The sequence below is a fragment of the Phyllobates terribilis genome, unplaced genomic scaffold, assembly GCF_046119375.1.
Source record: "Phyllobates terribilis strain yellow unplaced genomic scaffold, ASM4611937v1 Scaffold_11__3_contigs__length_659146591, whole genome shotgun sequence".
In the NCBI taxonomy this organism is placed as follows: Eukaryota; Metazoa; Chordata; class Amphibia; order Anura; family Dendrobatidae; genus Phyllobates; species Phyllobates terribilis.
This window is the reverse complement of record NW_027362771.1, coordinates 89,749,749-89,772,281: the sequence shown is the minus strand read 5'-3', so window position 1 is coordinate 89,772,281 and position 22,533 is coordinate 89,749,749. Positions and strand designations below refer to the sequence as shown.

Sequence of the window (22,533 nt, the reverse complement as noted above, 5' to 3'; positions counted from 1 at the left end):
ATTAGAAACTGAAATCAAACAGTTTTCAACTCAAAACTTTATTCTAGGTGATGTTACATTTTCACATAGGACCCCTTGTTCGAAAGGAGCTTCTGAACTCTCTCGTCCATTGAATTTGTCAGGTTTTGGATGGTTTCTGCTTCAATTGTTTTGCATGAGGACAGAATACCCTCCCAGAGGTGTTGCTTAGATGTGAACTGCCTCCCGCCATCATAGACACTCCTTTTGATGATGCTCCAGAGGTTCTGAATGGGGTAGAGGTCAGGGGAGCATGGGGGTCACACCATAAGTTTGTCCCCTTTTATGCCCATATCAGCCAGAGATGCAGATGTTTTATGTGCAGCATGAGATGGTGCATTATCATGCAAAAAAATGATCTTGCTGTGAAATACACGGTTCTTCTTCTTGAACCATGGCAGGAAGTGCTGTTTGAGAAAATCCACATACATTATGGAGTTCATGTTTAGCGCCTTCAGGGATCCTAAAGGGGCCGACAATCTCTCTCCCCATGATTCCAGCCCAAAACATTACTCCACCTCCTCCTTGTTGGCGCTGTAGCCGTGTTTGCGTGGGGTGTACATCAACCAGCCATCCTCCACTCCATCCATCTGGACCATCAAGCGCTGCACGGCACTCATCCGTGAACAAAACTGTTTTGAAATCAGTCTTCATGTAATGTTTAGCCCACTGGAGCCGTTTCTGCTTGTGTGAAGTGGATAGAGGAGGTCGACAGGATGGCGTATGCACAGCTGCAAACCTCTGAAGGACCCTGCATCTTGTTGTTCGGGGGACGTTGGAGGCACCAGCAGCTTCAAAAACTTGTCTGCTGCTATGACAAGGCTTTTTTGCCGCTGCTCTTTTAACCTGACGTAATTGCCTGTAGGAAAGAGTCCTCAATTTGCCCTTATCAGCACGCACACGTGTGTACTGTGAATCAGCTACATACTTCTTGATTGCCAAAACACTTCATCCTGATCATCGCACAATGTTGATTGTAGTCATGCCTTGACCTAAACACTCCACAATTTGTTGCTTCTCAGCAGCCGACACATCCTTTTTCTTTCCCATTTTGGCAGAAAATGTAGGCTGCTTAATAATGTGAGACAGCCTTCTTAAGTAGTCTTGCCTTTCATTGGACACACCTGCCAAACTAATTAGCACAGGTGTCTGCAATTGCTTACAGTGATATAAAGAGCCCTGACACACATCACCATCAATGAGTTTAACTGACAAACAAACAAATTCTTCCCTTATCACTCCTAAACACTTTTTGCATAATAATTTGGAACACAGTGTACATGTGCTTTTCCACAAAACACCAGTGGTTCACGTAGTGAATCTTACAGTTCTAACTTGCCAACCGTGGTCTGTATGGAGTTGTTCAATAAAGGGCCCAAAATTAAGATAACATAGATGGGAGAGGTCTCTATGAATAAGAATTCCTAAGTATTTGATACCCTGTGAGGGCCAGGCAAAGGGAAAGTTGGACTGGATGGAATCCTATATGGATTTGGGGAGGGAGACATCGAGGGCCTCAGACTTCGCTGCATTGATTTTAAAATTTAACCATGTAACAAAGTGATCTATTTCAGCCATAACAGCATGGATGGATATATGTGATTGAGTGATATATACTAGGACATCATCAGCAAATAGAGAGCACTTGTACTCGGTGCCTCCCACCTCAATCCACCTAATATTGGGGTTATGGCGAATTGATGAGAGCAGGTGCTCCGTTACTAGGATGTATAAGAGAGGGGACAGAGGACATCCCTGCCTTGTCCCATTGGTGATTGTGAAAGGTGATGAAAATGTTCTGATGCACCCCCTGGGCCTTGGGACACCCGGAGCCGGACCCTTTTTGGTGGATGCTGGTGGTTGTAGTCTTCGTGGCGGCGACCCGGTTCCGTGGCTCAGGGTGGTCAAATCAGTGGCGGAACTATTTATGTGGTTTTGATGTTTAAATGTCCGACTACGCCACCCGTGGATTGCGGTCAGAGTGAACCGCCGCTGCAGGGCAGACCGCTGAGGCTGGTGTTGTGGGTGCAGCAGAGCGTAGCATAACTCCCCACGGGAGGAGTATAGCCTCAGGGCAGTGTATGCGGAGGATGGGGGTGATGGTGCAGGGCAGCAGCAGTAACGACACGGAGTCAGTGATGCAGTCCAGGGCCTTTACTCACAGTTCTTATTATCCAGACCACGTCTGCAGGTAACGGCTGCCCACGTCGTACTGTGCTCACCAGGTGAGGGGCTCAGACAACTCCCAGATAACTTTGGAGCGCTTCACAGGACCCCCTTTGTGTGTCCTTTGTCTGGCCTTTCTTAGCAACCCTTCTGTCCGGCTGCCTCGGGCCTCCTCTTGGTAAACTTGGCGCCAGTTTCCCTGACCCTATGTGGTGCCTTCCTAGCGGGTGTAGCGAGGGGCTGCGCCACATAAAATGTCAGAGCCTCCGGTTTCTAGCTGAGGGTCGTTTCCTGCCTCCACTAGTTTCGGGGACCGGTCTCCCCCTTTGGCCTGACCCCTCCACGCAGGAGGATTCGGGCGTGCTGTGGCGACTCGCCCGTCCGCACCCCTGGGATCCCTTCATTCCTCGTTCCTGGAGCCTTCTCCGCTCCTCTTCCTTCCTTCTCCCTCTTCCAGGCCTGGGCCTCTGTTACTAGGCCCGCCTCCGGAGCAGAGCTCATGCAGAGCCCCTGCTCCCTGCCACTTCTGCTCAGACTTCTCTGCACTGAACTAAGATGGTGCCCACCTTTTATACTCCCTTCTCAATGCACCCAGGAACTGCTTCCTCCCTGCTCCTGCACTACAGGGTTCCCCTTCCTCAGTGTTCCCTCCCCCCACTCCAGCCAGGGACAGGGACTGTCGTGCCCATCTCAGAGGCATATTGGTCGCCCTGCCCCACGGCAATGTGGTGTAATGCATGCAGCTGTCGGGTCCTGATCCAAACTCCATCCTTACCTGAGAGTGAGATATCACACCTCTGGGTGAGGTGCAATACCTCTGTAGCAACCGAGCCCTCAGGGTGCTACAGTTCCATTTATCTTCAGCCTAGGTGACGTATTGTGATACAGGGCTGTGATTTTGGCTATAAAATGGTCCCCTAGACCCCTACCCCAAGCTTTTTAAGAGAATCATATATGGCGTGCCAGGAGACTCTATGGAATGCTTTCTCAGCATCCAACGAGAGTATCTAATTACAAATTTTTAACTGCATCTAGCCCAGGAAATACTTTGTGCCTAGTAGCAGCGTCTGCTAGTCAGCGGATTATCCCGGCTGTTAAGCAAGCTACACCACCTGTAGTTTGGACACTTAATTTTTTCAAAGGAAATGCTTCGGGACCACGGGATACTCAGTGAAGAGCATCAGGAGGCACCCCAAGGCATAGGGGCTGGGACTGGCAGTAGGATGCCTTGCGGTGGACAGCCGAGCTCGATCCTTATAAAAGCTTTTTAACTGCAGCAGCTTTAGTGGACGCTACTGGAGCTGGAATTACGCGGCTTCTGGCATGAGACTTGCCCTCCAATAGATCCTTGTAAATGGATTTAAAGTGTATTCATTCAAATTAGAGAGACAATTTAAATTAAAAAGCTTAGAGCTGCCTCCACCACAGGGGGGCTCGCTCGACCCACCAGCGGACAGGCACCAGTATTGGGAGAGGGGGGCTGGCCGTCAGGGTTCACCGCGGCTCTGGCACAAACCCGGCGACACGGAGGTGGCACGGGCAGGAGCGGACTGAACGTGTCGGCTTCTCACTTTTTGGATTTTAGAAGGGCATGACATGCCTATATTTGTGTCTACCCCTCCTTTTACTCCTCCACCTCTTTTCTTTTCGCATGACTATATGTACTTGTCACTTTTCCATGTGTTAGTTGTGTCTTCTGAGCAGTTTGTCAGCTTTTGAACACCTTTGAAGGTGTTTTCTATGTGTTTCTATGTGTTTTTGTTTGCCTGCCATTGGTTTTAACGGTGTTCGAAGGTGTTCGACGAACAGTTCGATGAACAGTTCGGCGAACACACGGGTGTTCGACGAACCGAACCGAACTCGAACACTACGGGGGTGGCTCAACACTAATCTTCACAGCATAGACAATTGCCTTCAGATGACCCCAAAGATAAAAGTCTAACGGGGTCAGATCGGGAGACCTTGGTGGCCATTCAACTGGCCCACGATGACCAATCCACTTTCCAGGAAACTGTTCATGTAGGAATGCTCAGACCTGACACCCATAATGTGGTGGTGCACTCTCTTGTTGGAAAAACTCAGGGAACGTGCCATCTTCAGTGCATAAAGAGGGCAACACATCATCATGTAGCAATTTCAGATATCCAGTGGCTTGAGGTTTCCATTGATGAAGAATGGCCCCACTATCTTTGTACCCCATATACCACCCCATGCCATCAAGATATGAGATGTGCGGCATCTGAAACAACAGATACTGGAAGCCTGTGCTAGCATTTTTTCTGCGGTGTTGCTATCAGTGTGTCAAGAGTGGGAGAAGAGGGTTGCATTGACAATCAAACACAATGGGCAGCACTTTGAACACATTTTATAAGTGGTCATAAACTTGTAAAAAACTCATGAAAGAATAAAGTTACGTTAAAACCAAGAACACCATTGTTTTTCTTATGAAATTCTCAATAAGTTTGATGTGTCACATGACCCTCTTCCCATTGAAAAAAATAAAGTTGGATCCAAAATGGCCGACTTCAAAATGGCCACCATGGTCACCACCCATCTGGAAAAGTTTTCCCCCTCCCATATACTAATGTGTCACAAACAGGAAGTTGATCTCACCAACTATTCCCATTTAATTTAGGTGTATCCATATAAATGGCCCACCCTGTATATATATAATATAGTTATTTCTAAGCACAGTTTTATGTTTCAGATGTACTTGAACAAGCTTTATTTTATAGTAAAAGTTATTTCCACTCCCTGTTAAAGTTAACTTTCACATTCTCCTGTTTCCTTTTATGAGAGGACAGCGCACTATGGGAAATCATATAAACATAAGCAGTTACAACTGTAATGTTTGGTTACCTTTGTCTGTGGAGTGGATATAGACATAGATATTTAATAATATATGTACAGAAATAATAAATGTATAATAAATGTTCAAAATAAGAGATCCATATTATTCCAGCATTTTTTTTTAATGTGGGCTTTTAGATTAAGCTAAGATATATAGTAGATCTAGTTTTTATACTTTATTTTTGTAGGTCACAAAGAGTTAGGAATTCTTTGTCGCACTTGAACCTATAGTGAATATTGTTTAAAAAATACAAAAATTTCCAGAAATACTCCCAAAAAGTGTAGTAAAAAATTCTCAAAAAGTCATATATACCAGAAAATGGTACTACTAAAAACTATATTTTTCACAAAAAATAAGCCCTCATCCAGCTCTTTTGATGGAAAACATTTTTTTTAATGTATTTATTGTACAAAAGTCATAAAACATAAATAAAATTCCATAAATTTGATAATGCACTAATCAGGGTGATCAACGGAATAAAATTAACAACTTATTTGTGCAGCTTGTGTATGGCGTAAAATGTAAAACATCAAAAAATAAAAATCAATGTCACTACTGGATTTTTTATTCTATTTTTCCCCGGTTAATAAAAGTTTGATAACAAGTTATATGCTCCCCAAAAAGGTGCTATTGAGAAATTCAACTCATTCCACGAAAAACAATATAGCCATGTTGACAACATTTTTAAAAAAAATATTATGGCCTCTAGAATGCAATGATGAAAAATGAAAAAATAAAAGAAAACACTTTGTTTTTAAACACCTAAAATTGACAAGTCCTTAATGGATTAATTGTAATTTAAAACTATTTTCTACATTTATCGCTTTATAATTACAAACAATTATATCACTTTTGCTACAATATATATTATGCCAAGATGAAAGAAGGGGGTAATTAAGAATTATTAATAATAACCTCTTTGGGACCTACCCAACTTTGAAGCAAATTTGGGGACAACTCAAACATTAAACAAACCTACATTTGGTCCCAACACAGTTTGAACTTTTAGGAACTTAAAGGCAATTTATCACAATTATAGTTTTACTTGGTGTCTTATCTTGCAAATGTCAGAAATTTGTACACCAACTTCTTATGAAAAGAAGTAAAACCTAGATGGTCCATGACTTTATCAGTGTGTCTTAGCAAAAAAGGGGGTATGTTGATTTTGGACATCGAGACAAATAACTGTGCTGTACAAAGGTCCTAAGTAGGGATGAGCAGACCCATGGCTGTTCGGGTTCGACCGAACTTTAGGCCAGAGTTCCGTTCTGGTACCCGAACTCAATACAAACTTGAACTCAAACCCGTGCTGTAAAAGGGCTGTAAAATGGCATAGTAAGAGTTTGGGGGCTGCCAAAGGAAGCAGAATACCCCCACAGAGTCTCTCTCTCTCTGTCTCTCGCTGTGTGTCTCTCTCTCTTCTACCGGAACTCCTGGAGAAGTCCATGTTTGGAGTTCAGCACCGGACACTAGGTGCCCGGTACGCACCCCGAACTTTACAGTTCGGGATCGCTCATCTCTAGTCCTAAGCATTATCTATAAAATCTTAGTTACAAAGTTAGCCATGAAAATAAACAGTACATTGAAAAAAGTAGCCTTTGTAATTAAAACAATATTCACATTCTTAAACAATTTCATGTAGCCATCTTTTGTAGAGTTGGTGCGGATCGATTTGCAGGACCCAGTCCATAAGCCATGTCGGTAACCTGTTGCCGTAGGACTACAGTCTTTAGAACCGCCTCTTACTTGACAGCTTTCGCGGCTCTTCTTTTCATCAGCCAGTCTGACACAACATCATGGTTGTAGCGTGATGCATATGTAATGTTGCAGCAGGCCGACAAATCAAAAAAAGAACTGCCTGATGTGGCCGATGGGCAGAGTCCTGTAAATCAATTTTCACCAACTCTTATAACTCTCTTTAGAGAAGATTACATTTTCTGTTTTTAAGGGAGTCTGTCAGCTCACAGTCAGTTTTCAAATTATACACAGCACCTTGTAGGGGACAATGCCCTAAAAATAAATACATTTTCAATTAATTTCTGTTCCAATTAATTGTTCTTTGTTCCCATATGCTAACTAGGTGCTTGGGGCATCTTGGATGTGGCCAAGAGTTTTCGCTCACCTTCCCAACTACATGTTTTCAAGCAATCTCTGCCTCTTTCCTTGATTGGCAGCTTTGGCTTCATAGGTACCACCAGTGCTATCTCAACTGAAATCTTCCACTTGTGCTGATTATCATTACAGATACATGAGTCACTCTGCTCCCCATTCTGTGTATGCACTGGTACTCTAACCATCAGTGCATGCCCAAGATTTCAATACTGACAGCGCTGGTTCCTGTGAAGGAACAGAGGGCGGAGGAAGCCTGAGAACATGTAGACGGGAAAATGCACCAAACCATTCGGCCAATAGGATCATTGAGTGTAAATTATGGCACAATCGGTGATACACTTATGGGCAAATATGTGGCAAAAGTAAAAAGAAATATGTACATCCTAATAAATTTGGCACCTTTTATTGTAGTGAAATATAAAAAATTTAGTGTGGTTTAAAACCAGCTTATGACTCTCTAGTCCTAATACATTTTCTCCTTAGTGTCTAATAGGATGAAAAATACAGTCTCCCAAATATTCATTAACAAGTGCCTGGAGCTCTTATTACCCCTCCCCTCCATTTTTTCTTGTGTTTATTTAATCTTTTTTTTTGTATTTAAAGTGTTTAAAGATATTGTGTAACAAGTTTTAAATGAGAGATAGGAAATGTAATTTATTATTCTATGCACTTTTAATGCAGTGAGGAATCTTTTATATAATGTTTTTATTTGAAAATAGGGCTGACACAATTTAGCAAATTAATTATTCAGCCATAATTTATATTAATATTTGAATAAGCTTATATAGTGATAATATTCATGGTTCAATGCAACATACAGGTGCATCTCACTAAATTAGAATATCATCAAAAAGTTAATTTATTTCAGTTCTTAAACACAAAAAGTGAAACTCATATATTATATAGAGTCATTCCAAACAGAGTGATCTATTTCAAGCGTTTATTCCTGTTAATGTTGATGATTATGGCTGACAGCCAATGAAAAACAAAACTCATTATCTCAGTAAATTAGAATACTTTATAATAACAGCTTGAAAAATGTTTTTAAAATCCGAAATGTTGGCCTACTGAAATGTATGTGCAGTAAATGCGCTCAATACTTGGTCGGGGCTCCTTTCGAATCAATTACTGCTTCAATGCAGCGTGTCATGGAGGTGATCAGCCTGTGGCACTGATGAGGTGTTATGGAAGCCCAGGTTCCTTTGATAGCAGCTTTCAGCTTGTCTGCATTGTTGGGTCTGGTGTCTCTCCTCTTCCTCTTGACAATACCCCATATATTCGCTATGGGGTTAAGGTCAGGTGAGTTTGCTGGCCAATCAAGCACAGTGATACTGTTGTTTTTAAACCAGGTATTGGTACTTTTGGCAGTGTGGACAGGTGCCAAATCCCGCTGGAGAATGAAATTTCCATCTCCGAACAGCTTGTTGGCAGAGGGAAGCATGAAGTGCTCTAAAATTTCCTGGTAGACGGCTGCCGTGACTTTGATCTTGATAAAACACAGTGGACCTACACCAGCAGATGACATGGCTCCCCAAACCATCACTGATAGTGGAAACTTCACACTAGACCTCAAGCAGATTGGATTGTGTGCCTCTCCACTCTTCCTCCAGACTCTGGGACCTTGAATTCTAAATAAAAATTGGAGCTCTGGGACCTTGTGGAGTGTGTCAATGACTGCCTTCTGGACATCTGTCAATTCAGCAGTCTTCCCCATGATTGTGGAGCCGACTGAAACAGACTAAGGGACATTTTTAAATGCTTAGGAAGCCTTTGCAGGTGTTTTTTGTTAAATATTTCCTTTACTGAGATAATGACTTTTGTGTTTTCATTGGCTGTAAGCCATAATCATCAACATTAACAGAAATTAACACTTGAAATAGATCACTCTGTTTGAAGAACTGAAATAAATTAACTTTTTGAAAATATTCTAATTTAGTGAGATGCACCTGTACTTTGTTTTTTAACTGAGATTGTATTTAAAATGCATCTAACATGTAAAATGGTTGTCAGAATCTATAATAAAACTATATTGCACTTTTTCAGGTGGAAGGGAAGAGTTTGGTGAAACACAGATTTCTGATAGCTGGGAGGAAATTGAAGCTTTAAGTGAATCTTCTAAATGCAGTATATCTGAAAAGTCAAGTCCAGATTCTGAATGGAGACATGTAGTTGAAGGCTTCCATGTGCATGGGCAGGAAGATATTGATGACCCGAAATTCTTTGTTGACTTAAATGCAGGAGATCTAGAAGACTCTGAAGTTTTTGATCCTGTCTTGACCTTCCTCAATAAAGAAGGTTATGATTCTCATTTCCAGCCCTTATATGACCTTTCTATGACTTTTCTCAACTCAACATTTTACGGGTTTTCAGAAGAAGAAGACTTGGTAATGTACCTGGAAACATCCCGGAACTGGGCAAAAAGGAATAACATGTCTTGGGCACACATACGATGTTGTTTCCTTCTGGGACGGATTTGTGCCAAGAGGATGAAGCTATCACAGGCAAGAGTTTACTTTGAAGAAGCCTTAAGTGCCATTAGCCATGGATTTCTAGATTTGCAACTTTTGGCTGCCTTGTATGGGAATTTATCTGCTATCTACTTGAAGCAAAATTTGAAATCTAAGCAAGAACTTTTGCTGGAAAAAGCTGCCAGTCTTCTAACTTGCATATGTCAGCATAATTTTAGCTCAGAGAATGAGCTTGAGGTGCTAAAATATGTTTTTAGGAAAGCTGTAATTGTTAACAATGCCTCCTTAGAATCTCGTACTTGCTTCCTCATATTCCGATTGCTATATCAGCTAGGAAGGCATGATGATGCCCTACCATTTCTGGAACGTTTGCAATTTCTTCTTATTACTTCTTGCTCCCAAACTTTGAATTCCAATACAAGTGTAATTCCCATTTTAAGTTACTTGTATGATAAAAAATACCTGCCTCATGTTGCTTTGGCATCAGCCAGACTGTACAAATCCATTGGCAAGAAAATGATGCCATCTCTTTTGTGGAGAGTTGGTGTAGTTATGCAAAATATATCCAAAATTATGGGTTCTCCACTAAAAGGCAATCATATTCCAGCTCAAGCTGCTCCTTACTTAAAACATGCATTATCCTCTTCTTATGAAAGTGGCGATATAAAAGCTCAAAGAACACTATGTTTTCTTTTAGCCAAGCTCTACCTCCAGCAAAGTCTTCTATCTGGTGCCATTGGTTATACTAAAAGGGCTGTTGAACTAGGTAGATGGACCAGTGAAGAAGAAACTTTTGAATCTTCTCTGTTTTTAGGTTGGTTATGTATTTTGAATGGCCATTTTGAACAAGCTTGCCATATTTTAATGCCTCTTTTAGACTCAATGCAGGAAACTGACAGTACCACTCAGTGCGGTGTTGTGCATAATCTACTTGCAAATGCACAGAAGAGGAATAAAAAGGTACATGAATCTTCAAGAGGGTACTCATATGCCCTTAAAATGGCTACTGAAACAGGCAACAGAAGAAACCAAGCCATAGCCCTAGGAAACCTTGGGGCATTGGCTGTGTCCTGCCAGGCTTTTATTATGGCAGAGAGATACTTTGTAAAGTCTGTCCAGCTTTTTATAGATGTCCAGGACAGTGGTGATGCAGAGAGAGAGCTATCCCAGGTTCTGCACTGGTTGGGGAAAATTATGATTGAACAGCAAAAGTTTGAGGATGGCAGAACCTGTTTTGAGCTTGCATTGCTGTTTGCTATGAAGTCCAATAACTTAAAAAGTGAGTACCAATTATTTAAGATTCGTGAAAAGAAATTCCTTTTTTGCATTAGTTTCCAAAAATTATACTTACAATAGATGTTAAAATTACAACACATTTCTTTTAGCCATACAGTTAGAAGTTTTATCATCTTATGTTTGTAAACTAAACGTTTGATAGCATCTTTATAGAAAATAATTCAGCAATGTGAGACTCTGTAATTGTGGTGGTCAAATGTTCTTGGAAATGAATCTGTCCCTGAGCACTCTGGAAGGAATTTACCAATGCTAGCTTTTTATACGTCTTGACCCTGTTACCCAATGTAGAAGAAATGCCAAATATATTGAAAATTGCACCCATTTTAATAAATTTGATGAGTTTGGCATCTCTTGGACTGTACATGCACTAGAAAATTAAATGTATGCCAGCCATGAGTAAATTTCAGCTACAATGTACACCAGTTTTCTTGTGTATAGTATAGTAAATTTGTTGCATTATGATTAGGGATGAGAGAGTAGTGAAATAATCGGATTTGCTATACTCGTAACGAGTAGGTCCCAATACTCGTGTACTCGTTACGAGTAGTGAGTCCAATGTAAGTCAATGGGAAATGCGAGTAAGCTGAGTAAGTGTCTTCTGGAGCCTATAAAGCGGTCTGGGGGCTGAGGAAAAGGCTGAAATGGGTGCATGATTGTTTAAAAGCCGGTGGTAAAAAGCCGCCGGCTTTTAAACAATCACTCAGCCCCATACTGGCTTCCCCGCAGCCTCCTATCCCGATATTCCACTCCCCCCACCACCTCCCATCCCATCCTAAGTTTGGACCGGGCGGCGAGTGCAGCACCGATGAGTGGGAAGCGAAGGACCCGGCAGGGGAAGCCGGCAGTGAAAAGACTTCACCGCCGGCTTTCCCGTTCTGTGCTGCGCTCCCAGCTCCCTGATGTACGCTCCCCGCTCCCTGGTGCTTTGCTCCCCCTAACTTAGGATCGGGATGGGAGGCGGCGGGGGAGCGTACATCAGGGAGCGGGAGTGCAGCACCGAACGGGAAAGCCGGCGGTGAAGTCTTTTCACTGCCGGCTTTCCCGCCGGTTAATTCAAATGAAAAGCTGAGGTACCAGCTGATGCTGATCAGCTGTTCATTTGAAGTTGCCGCAGTGCCCTCAAAGGGTTCATGTGAGTTCATGCTTGACTGCATGAACTCACATCAACTTTCCCATGGCCGCACAGCTCAGCTACACCTCTGGTAGAGAATCTCTACCAGAGATGTAGCTAATGAATTCTTCACCAAAAATTTGACGTGGCCTTCGCCATAAAAGCGCCATTTTCGGGCGCAGTACCCAACTCATCCAGGGCCCTGGTGCGGTGGCTCACTGGGTAATAAAAGGGTTAGGGCCAGCTTTGTATTATCAGCTGGCCCTAAGCCGGAAATTCATGGGGTCACGCCAATATTAGACATGACCGCCATGAATTTCTAAGTGAAATATTAAAAAATAAACTCAACACAGAGAAATACATTTTTTATTAGAAATAAAACAAAAAAAAAAATTAGAGACTCCATCTTTATTAAAAAAATTATCTTCCGTCCGACGTAGTCCAATGGAGTCTTCTACTTTAGCTCAGCTACATCTCTGGTAGAGATTCTCTACCAGAGGTGTAGCTGAGCTGTGCGGCCGTGGGAAAGTTGATGTGAGTTCATGCAGTCAAGCATGAACTCACATGAACCCTCTGAAGGCTTACTCACATTTCCCATTGACTTACATTGTACTCATAACTCCTAGCGGGTAATCACAAGGAAACTTGGGGAGTAACGAGTAGCCCGAGTACCGTACTATTTGGCGAGTACCGAATAGTAACGAGTATACTCGCTCATCCCTAATTATGCTATACCATGCCCCTTTTTGCTAAATCTCATCCATTTTTTAAAAAAAATACTGGGGTTGCCGCGAAAGGGCAAGAAGTCACCAAATAAAATTATCTAAAAGTACCAATTGCCAGAAATGTTGAGAGATTTTGATGCCAATTTTCTAGTGTAGAGGAGATGATAAATTTCCCCATTGTGCATTAACACTATTGCCGTGTGAGGTGCAGCAGTACTATCATTTTGAAAAGACATGGAAAAGTTGATCAATAGTTAAAGGGAGTATGTCAGCCTAAACGGACAGCATGAGCTAAGCACATAGCCTTGTAGGGGATATACCACCTATAAAAAAATATATATCACATTTTTAGTGTTCTAATTGCTGCCACCATTCAACAGAAACTGAAGTGTAATCAAACCTACTGATCAAGGTGCTTGGTGCACACTTGGTGTGGCCAGAGAGGTTCATTGTACCATTCCGCTCACTGGTGATTTACCGCTCTGACTAGCCTGGGTTTAGTCGTCTGCAGATAGTGCTCACTTCAGACAAGCCAGCACTATCAATCACCAATAAATGAGGTGGGAACATGCAAATCCATTGGACAATCCATGGTGCATTGAGCCTCTTAGCCATGCCATGGGTGCAACAAGCACTCTCATTAGCATATTTGATTAAACTTTAGTTTCTGCAGAATGGGCAAAGTGATTAGGACACTAAAGGTATGATTTCTATAGGGGTTAAATTCCCTATAAGGCTATGGGCTTCATTCATTATTGCATTTGTGCCTTTCTTTGTCTATTTTTTGCTGTTGTTCAACTGTTTTCATTTGCTCCTTATTCTCCTAATTTTTTTAAAAGTCAGTTAACTTAAAGAAGTTTTTTTTGTACTAAATCTGTGCGAATGTGTATGCATTGTAGTGTGTGTGAATATACTCGCCTACCACCGTCTTCTCCGAGATCCAGCACTCTAAGTGACCACAAAGTGTCTTTTACAATGTGAGCCTATGGATCGATAGAATGAGGCTCCATAGGCTTAAATTGTAAAACAGACTTCCATGGATACTGCATAGAGTGATTCCACTAGTCTGAAGAACAGTGACGTTACTGAGAAAAGGAGCAGAATGTCTCTGGATTCCGGAGAAAGCAGCAGTAGGGGAGTATATTAACACACAGACACTACACTACACAGGTTTAGTACAAATAAAACGTTGTGGGAGGGTTTCTTTAATGCTTAATGTCAGATAAAGGGGTATTCCCATCATAACGATCCTATCCCAATAGTAGTAGTAGTAGTAGTAGTAGGTGTAAGAATAATAAAATTAGCAAACACCTCCAATTAGAAATGTAGTATAGTTCTTCTGATTCGCTATGTCGCTTACTCATTGTGCAGGGCATTGCAACAACTCGGTAGCTAATATTATTATTACACCTACTACATATTGGGAAAGGATCTTGGAGATAGAAATATCCCTTCAATGTCAGTTTAAAGTAAATGTTCATGATTGTGGGCAGGGTTTGGGGTTTCCAGATGTGTTCAGCTGATTCATTAATTGTGACTTTTTAAAAAGTAAATTTTTTTGCAAATATAATCCAGTGTCCCACTGGAGCAAAATGATGTATGTTTGAAATTTTGGTGCACATTTTGTGATATTTTAGCAGAACATGAGACTTTTCAGTGCAAAAAGTAGCAACAAGAGAGATTGACATGAAAAAGAGCATTTTTGATTTTGTGCATAATTCATGATTCCTGCGCCATTTTGAAGAATTAAGTACAAAGATTTTCAAGTAAAAACGCAACACAAAAAAAAGTGATTTCAAAATTGCAAATGATGAATTGAACCCTATGTGCTTGGCTTATATTGTCAGGCTGGACTGACAGATTTTCTTTAATGGTCCATTGAAAGAATCCGAGAACTATTAGCAATAATGATCTGTGTTCATAATGCTCATCCAGTTTTTCAAAATTTGACCCTTGAGCGATATTCTGCATATAGATGTATGTCGTAGTTGGGAAGCTTTTCCATTTAATTACATTTTACTCCTTCACTCTATTCATTCTGCACAATGAAACACTATTCCAATAAAACACTCTGCTTAAAGCAACAACTCAATGTTTTACAATACTACTTTCATCTTCTGATTAACTTTTATGTAACTGCTTGTAGTTCCAGTAATTCATAATTTCAATATTACGTGGAAGGCCCTGTGTCTATCATACACAGCATAGGTACACAGTGACTTTATGGTGTAAAATATTAATGAGTGTGTACCTTACAATCAAAGTGGATTGATGATGTTAAATTTACACAGGCAATGCTAAAATCTTATCCAAAATATGCTTGTTATGAAACAGTTAATATTAATATAGTTTATATACATGTTTATTTTGACAGTAGGGTCCATAATGTTACGTAATTGACAGATTTAGTTAACATTTTGATAAGTTAAACAGGTTTTGTTATTTGTAATAATTATTGATTGTACTATGCATTAATTATGCAGGTCAACTGAGTGTGATTGAAGAACTGTCCAGTTTCTACAGTGAGGTATGTCCTACCATTGGAGCTCATATAACATACTGTGAACACTGGGTCCATCTACTGCAAGTTCTGAAAGACAGACAAAAGGAAGGAGATGTTCTTAGTACCCTGAGTCGGCTCTATCAGACGCTAAACACTGCCAAGTAAGTGCAGGCAACTTTTTCGATGATGTCAAGTAAGTTGATTAGTGTAAAGCATATATAAATAATAATCAGGTAGAAAAACTATAACTAGATATTATTACAAGTTTTATCTACAATCAATTTGTCTTGAGGAGCACCTGCCATGCAAAAATTTGAGTAAATTTTGTATTCAGATAAATGGCCATCCATGCAATATACGAACATTTCACGTCTGCCAGAACACGCAACGCAAGCGATTTGGCTCATATACATATATATATGAATATGAATTAACACATGTGGAATGATATACTTAACAAAAAAAGTGTGAAACAACTGAAAATATGTCTTATATTCTAGGTTCTTCAAAGTAGCCACCTTTTGCTTTGATGACTGCTTTGCACACTCTTGGCATTCTCTTGATGAGCTTCTAGAGGTAGTCACCGGAAATGGTTTTCACTTCACAGGTGTACCCTGTCCGGTTTAATAAGTGGGATTTCTTGCCTTATAAATGGGGTTGGGACCATCAGTTGTGTTGTGCAGAAGTCAGGTGGATGCACAGCTCATAGTCCTACTGAATAGACTGTTAGAATTTGTATTATGGCAAGAAAAAAGCAGCTAAGTAAAGAAAAATGAGTAGCCATCATTACTTTAACCCCTTAAGCCCCGGAGCATTTTTCGTTTTTGCATTTTCGTTTTTGCTCCCCTTGTTCCCAGAGCCATAGCGTTTTTATTTTTTGGTCAATATGGCCATGTGAGGGCTTATTTTTTGCGGGACGAGTTGTACTTTTCAACACCATTACTAGTTTTATCATATCCTGTACGGGAAAACAGGAAAAAAATTCCAAGTGCGGTAAAATTGCAAAAAAAGTGCAATACCCCAGTTGTTTTTTATTTATTTTTTTTACCATGTTCACTGAATGCTAAAACTGACCTGCCCTTCTTATTCTACAGGTCATTACGAGTTCATAGACACCAAACATGTATAGGTTCTTTTATATTTAAGTGGTGAAAAAAAATTCCAAAATTTGGTAAAAAAAAAAATAAAAAAATAGCGCCATTTTCTAAGACCCGTAGCGTCTCCATTTTTCGTGATCTGGGGCTGGTTGATGGCTTATTTTTTGCGTGCCAGGCTGATGTTTTTATTGATAACATTTGGGGTAGATCCGATGTTTTGATCGCCCGTTATTGCATTTTATTGCAATTTTGCGGCGACCAAAAAACGTAATTCTGGCGTTTAGAATTTTTTTCTCGCTACGCCGTTTACCGATCGGAATAATTCTTTTTTTATTTTGATAGATCGGGCGATTCTGAACGCGGCGATACCAAATATGTGTATGTGGTTTTTTTTTTTATATATTTTATTTTGAATGGGGCGAAAGGGGGGTGATTTAAACTTTTATATTTTTTTATTTTTTTTTATATTTTTAAAAACTTTTTTTTTTTTACTTTTTGCATGCTTCTATAGTCTCCATAGGAGACTAGAAGCAGCAACTGTCCGATCGCCTCTGCTACATACAGGGGACCAGCAGATCCCCTGCATGCAGCAGAAATGGTCCTGTGCTATGAGCGCCGACCACTAGGTGGCGCTCATAGCGACAAGATCATGACAACCACAGGCGTCTGCTGCAGACCCTGGGTTGTCATGCACGCCCATCGGCGACCCGCGATCACGTGACGGGGTCGCCGGTGGGCGGGGCTTATGACGCGCTACCCGGAAGCGCGCGTTAAATGCTGCTGTCGGAGATTGACAGCAGCATTTAACTGGTTAACAGCCGCGGGTGGATCGCGATTCCACCCGCGGCTGTTGCGGGCACATGTCAGCTGTAAGAATCAGCTGACATGTGCTCGGTTCAGTGAGGGCTCAGCGCCGGAGCCCTCACTGAACCGGCGGTACGCAGATATGCGTACTAATACGTCCCCGGTAAGTAAGGGGTTAAGAAATGAAGGTCGGTCAGTCCGAAAAATTGTGCAAACTTTGAAGGTATCCCCAAGTGCAGTTGCAAAAACCATCAAGCGCTACAAAGAAACTAGCTCACATGAGGACCGCCCCAGGAAAGGAAGACCAAGAGTCACCTCGGCTTCTGAGGATAAGTTTGTCCGAGTCACCAGCCTCAGAAATCGCTGGTTAACAGCAGCTCAGATTAGAGACAAGGTCAATGCCACACAGAGTTCTAGCAGCAGACACATCTCTTCAACATCTGTTAAGAGGAGACTTTGTGCAGCAGGCATTCATGGTAAAATAGCTGTTAGGAAACCACTGCTAAGGACAGGCAACAAGCAGAAGAGACTTGTTTGGGCTAAAGAACACAAGGAATGGACATTAGACAGTGGAAATCTGTGCTTTGGTCTGATGAGTCCAAATTTGAGATCTTTGGTTCTAACCACCGTGTCTTTCTGCGACGCAGAAAAGGTGAACAGATGGACTCTACATGCCTGGTTCCCACCGTGAAGCATGGAGGAGAAGGTGTGATGGTGTGGGGGTTCTTTGCTGGTGACACTGTTGGCGATTTATTCAAAATTGAAGGCATACTGAACCAGCATGGCTACCACAGCATCTTGCAGCGGCATGCTATTCCATCCGGTTTGCGTTTAGTTGGACCATCATTTATTTTTCAACAGGACAATGACCCCAAACACACCTCCAGGCCTTGTAAGGGCTATTTGACCAAGACGGAGAGTGATGGGGTGCTACGCCAGATGACCTGGCCTCCACAGTCACCAGACCTGAACCCAATCGAGATGGTTTGGGGTGAGCTGGACCGCAGAGTGAAGGCAAAAGGGCCAACAAGTGCTAAGCATCTCTGGGAACTCCTTCAAGATTGTTGGAAGACCATTTCCGGTGACTACCTCTTGAAGCTCATCAAGAGAATGCCAAGAGTGTGCAAAGCAGTCATCAAAGCAAAAGGTGGCTGCTTTGAAGAACCTAGAATATAAGACATATTTTCAGTTGTTTCACACTTTTTTGTTAAGTATATAATTCCACATGTGTTAATTCATAGTTTTGATGCCTTCAGTGTGAGTGTACAATTTTCATAGTCAAGAAGATACAGAAAAATCTTTAAATGAGAAGGTGTGTCCAAACTTTTGTTCTGTACTGTGTATATATATATATATATATATATATGTCCAATTCATCAAAGCTTTTATGCCAATAAAGTGTAGTAAAAGCTTTGAAAAGTCGCAATATTTTTGAGCAACTCGGAGTTGCATAAAAATTTTGTTACTATTGGCATTTTCACGCCCATGCAGAAATGGTATGTGTATGCCACTCAGAAGAGGTGCCAAATTCATTAAGGGACGTGCGCCTCTTAGTGAATTCAGCGCTTTATACTCCAGCAAAACTAGTGTGGTGCAAGTTCCATTATGTCAGTCTTGATGAATTGGCCTAAAAATGTCCAGCTAAATATTCAGATTAAACTCACACTAAATATCAACAAAGGATAAATACAAAAGATACAAAAGCACAAGAAACCTATGCCTTTCTAATAAACATTAACATTTTGTGCTATGTTTTGGCTCACTTTATTTTAGAATAATCTAAAATTGGACACTCAGGTTCACAATGCACCAAATGGTCTTTAACATTTTTACATGTATAGAAATATATTGTTTTTACTTAAAGGGAACCTGTCACAAAAAAAACGCTATTAACCTGCAGATATGGGGTTAATCTGCAGGTTAACAGCGTTATTATGCTGCCCGGCGCCTGCACTTAGCCTAATGCTGCTGGGAGAAAATTAACTTTATTCTCCTCAGCAGCATTCCTGTTTCAGTCATGGGAGCGGCACGTGTGCTGGTTTAGTCACCACTTTGAGAATACAGAGCAGTGGCTGTAACAGCGCTCCTAGTCCTGACTGAAAGCCGGCTCTAATGCCAGGGGCGCGGTTACAGCTGCCGCCCTGTATTCTCAGAGCGATGACAGAACCCGCACACCCTCCCCCGTGACTGAAACTGAACGCTGGCGGGGGAGAATAAAGTTTATTTTCTCCCTGCAACGTTAAGCTACTTGCAGGCTCCAGTCAGCATAATAACGCTATTAACCTGCAGATTAACCCCATATTTGCAGGTTAATAGCATTTTCTTGTGACAGGTTCCCTTTAAATAAATATATCTTAGGATAAAAATAATTTAATAAATTTCATAAAATAATTTGCACTTATAAGCTTTCTGTTTTCTTGCATGTTGCAGGCAGCAGAATGAGTTAAAGAATCTGTCACTGAGCTCCTGTTGACAGTGAGATTGTAACTCTTTTCTGTATTTTTTCTGAACTGCTTTTTGCTAATTTATTGAGAAGCTCTAAATGTACCAGCTTCCATTTTTGCCATTTTGCTAATGACAGATAAATGACTTACAAACTCCCACTCAGGACCAGCTTGCTGAAGGATTTCCAGTTGACTCAGTCTGCAGGCAGGAAACAAAGTATTGTACACCTAACAAGAGACTGTAAAAAAAAATAATTCATGAAACCCAATTCTAAAAATATTTTTAATCTAAACTACATGTAATGAAGTAAAGTTAATTGCCATCAAGGTGTCCACATCCTTCTTAAATTTATGAAATCCTACTTTTGAAAAAAGGTAATACTTTATTCAATAAATTTCCTTTACCCTGATTAAAGATTGAACTTTCAGGAGAAACCTATTACTTTTACCCCAAGTGCTTTGGTTGGCTTCCAAGACAAATCATCCTCATTTATCCAGATAGCGAATTAGAGATTATATTACAAAACCTGGTGTTATAGATATGACAACTCACATTTCAGCTCAAAGCGCACTGCTATAAAAGAGTCATTAAAATAAAATAGAATCTGGATAATTGTTTCTTTTGAATTTGTAAGAATAACATTTAGATTATAAAATTCAATTTGAATAATTAAGATCACTCTCCGAGGCTGTTAAAAAGAGCAAATTATTTTCATTTATAACATCCCTTTTCTGCAGCTGTATTTGAAAAATGGCAAAAAGGTTTTGTTTTAAAAATACTATTTCCTAGCCTGGAGGTTACTTATGCTTATAATAACTTATTAGCTCTGGGAAAGTGTGTGCTGTCTAGATGGACTTTTTATTTTTTGTTCTGGGTCATTGTAAGTACTGTTGCAGGAAAATATATGCTAAATAATGTAACATTTTGCTGTACTTTAAATTAGTCCTTGATAATAAGGTGTGTATTTGTAGTGAAGATGCAAACATTTTTGAGAATTTATTATATTTTTTACATACAGTAACGGTAGGTGCACATGGGTCACCACTAGAGATAAGCGAATAAATTCGAGTGAAATTGAATTCTACTCAAATTTCACAAAAATCCATAATCTCCAAAATGCAGATATTCTGTAATTCGATTCCGCACGGATTCGGTAGAATGGCAGACGCTGGTTGCCTGTTTTCTGAACCATAAAAAGCCATCAAAATATATATATTTTTTTAAATCCTTACCCACCTTATCTCTCCGGCCCCTAACTGCCACCCATCCCGTCCTTGCCACACCTTCAGATCGCCGCCACTAAAATCCACAGGCCTCCCATGCTGGGTCAGCACTTATGGCTTTGATGAGGCCCGGGAGGATTCTGGGCAAGTGCACAAGAGGTCACAGCATCATGTGTGCCGTATGGTGACTGGGGGTACTCCCTTGTCACCACCTATCAACTGATTGAAAGCTTTAGATACTAAGGTGACATATGGTGGCAGTAGGTGATCCCTGGTATCCATCTCTTACGAACTGTAAAGTTTAGATAGTAGAGTGCCATATGTAACAGTAGGTACTCCCTAATTATCATGCCTCGCTGATTCAAAGGGTTGGTTCACAAGAGCGTATAAAAAATCGTTCAGAGTTGTATCCAGAAAAGTGGGAGGATTTTTTTCTCACTAGTCATCTGTGTGCAATTCATTTTACAGCAGCAAATAGTAATAATTTATAAGACCATTTACATTTTCCTATATTACAGAATTCCAATGTATCCATAAAAATCCGATGCCATACTGTGTCTCTGTATGACATCTGATTTTTTATGGACCCATAGACTTGAATGGGTGAGTCTTATCTGACTTACGGAAGAAACTACTGCATGCTGAGATTTTTTTCACATGCAGATTCGATCAGTGAAAAAAATTGCTCATCTGTGCTGCCCCATTGAATAACGTTGGTCTCAATGCAGTCCGTTTTTTTTCACAGACAGCACTCGGACCGAAAATACGGTGAACAATGTGTGAACAAGCCCAATTGGTTTGTTTTCACGAACGTACTGGTGGCACTAAAAACCCTTTGTTTAAGAAAAATTTACCGATCGGCAGTTGTTTTAAAGCCTCTTAAAACAGTCAGATCGTGCTAAATAGTGCGCACTGAACAAATTGTAACAGATCGTTCAGTGTGCATAGGCTGTTATTGATCTTCTGTTTAAACAGGATGATGCGCTGCTGAGAGAGATGATTTTTAAGACTACTGAAAAATTATTTCACCTGATGAATGAGTGTTTTGCTTTTTCATCGGGTGATCGGCAACCTGTTTACACTGCAAGATTATCATGAAACGAGCTCTCACTTGAACGCTCGTTTACAATAACCTTGCAGTGTAAATATACCATTAATTTCAGATAGTAAAGTGCTATATGATATCAGTAGGTTTTTCGTGGTCACCACAACTCGCTGACTGTACATATCAGATACTAAGGAGCCATTTGATAAACGCATATACTCACTGGTTTATTGTAAACATATCATTTATTGTATTTTCATATATTAAAACTAATTAGCAAACTGAAGCATATATCGCAGAATAAACTTGGAGACATTTCTCTGTAAGGGGTTGTCTTGTTAATACATTTTTTACTTCTGTGATAGAAAGGTAAAATGCAGGAATTTTTCAACTGGAGTTATTTTAAAAAAAATGCTCCTGTATGCAGCTATTGCTGTTACATACTTGTAATGGTACCCCTTTTGTTTTTATGTGCTGGTTAGATATGTCTTGTGTACTAGTTTTTATTGAATGTCCTACAAGTAAGCTGGAATCACTTTGCAACCCAAGTACAAAAAGATCTTGGCTGTGACGTGAACTACTGAGCATATGTAATCATCAGCTTTATATGTGTTAGATGGAAACTCTGAGAAGGAATCAAAAGAACGGCAAGGGATACTAAAAGAAGCC

The 22,533-nt window shown here is 40.7% G+C and overlaps 1 protein-coding gene across 4 annotated transcripts in view; it reads left to right on the top strand.

Moving 5' to 3' along the window:
- The window catches only part of SH3TC2 (SH3 domain and tetratricopeptide repeats 2), a 134,486-nt gene that overhangs the window by 88,445 nt on the left and 23,508 nt on the right, over nt 1-22,533 (top strand). For all 4 annotated transcript variants that reach the window (XM_073651320.1, XM_073651321.1, XM_073651322.1 and 1 more), the window contains exons 12-13: nt 9,191-10,894; nt 15,231-15,411. In XM_073651320.1, coding sequence (XP_073507421.1) covers nt 9,191-10,894; nt 15,231-15,411 — 1,885 coding nt within the window. The remainder of the gene's footprint in view (nt 1-9,190; nt 10,895-15,230; nt 15,412-22,533) is intronic.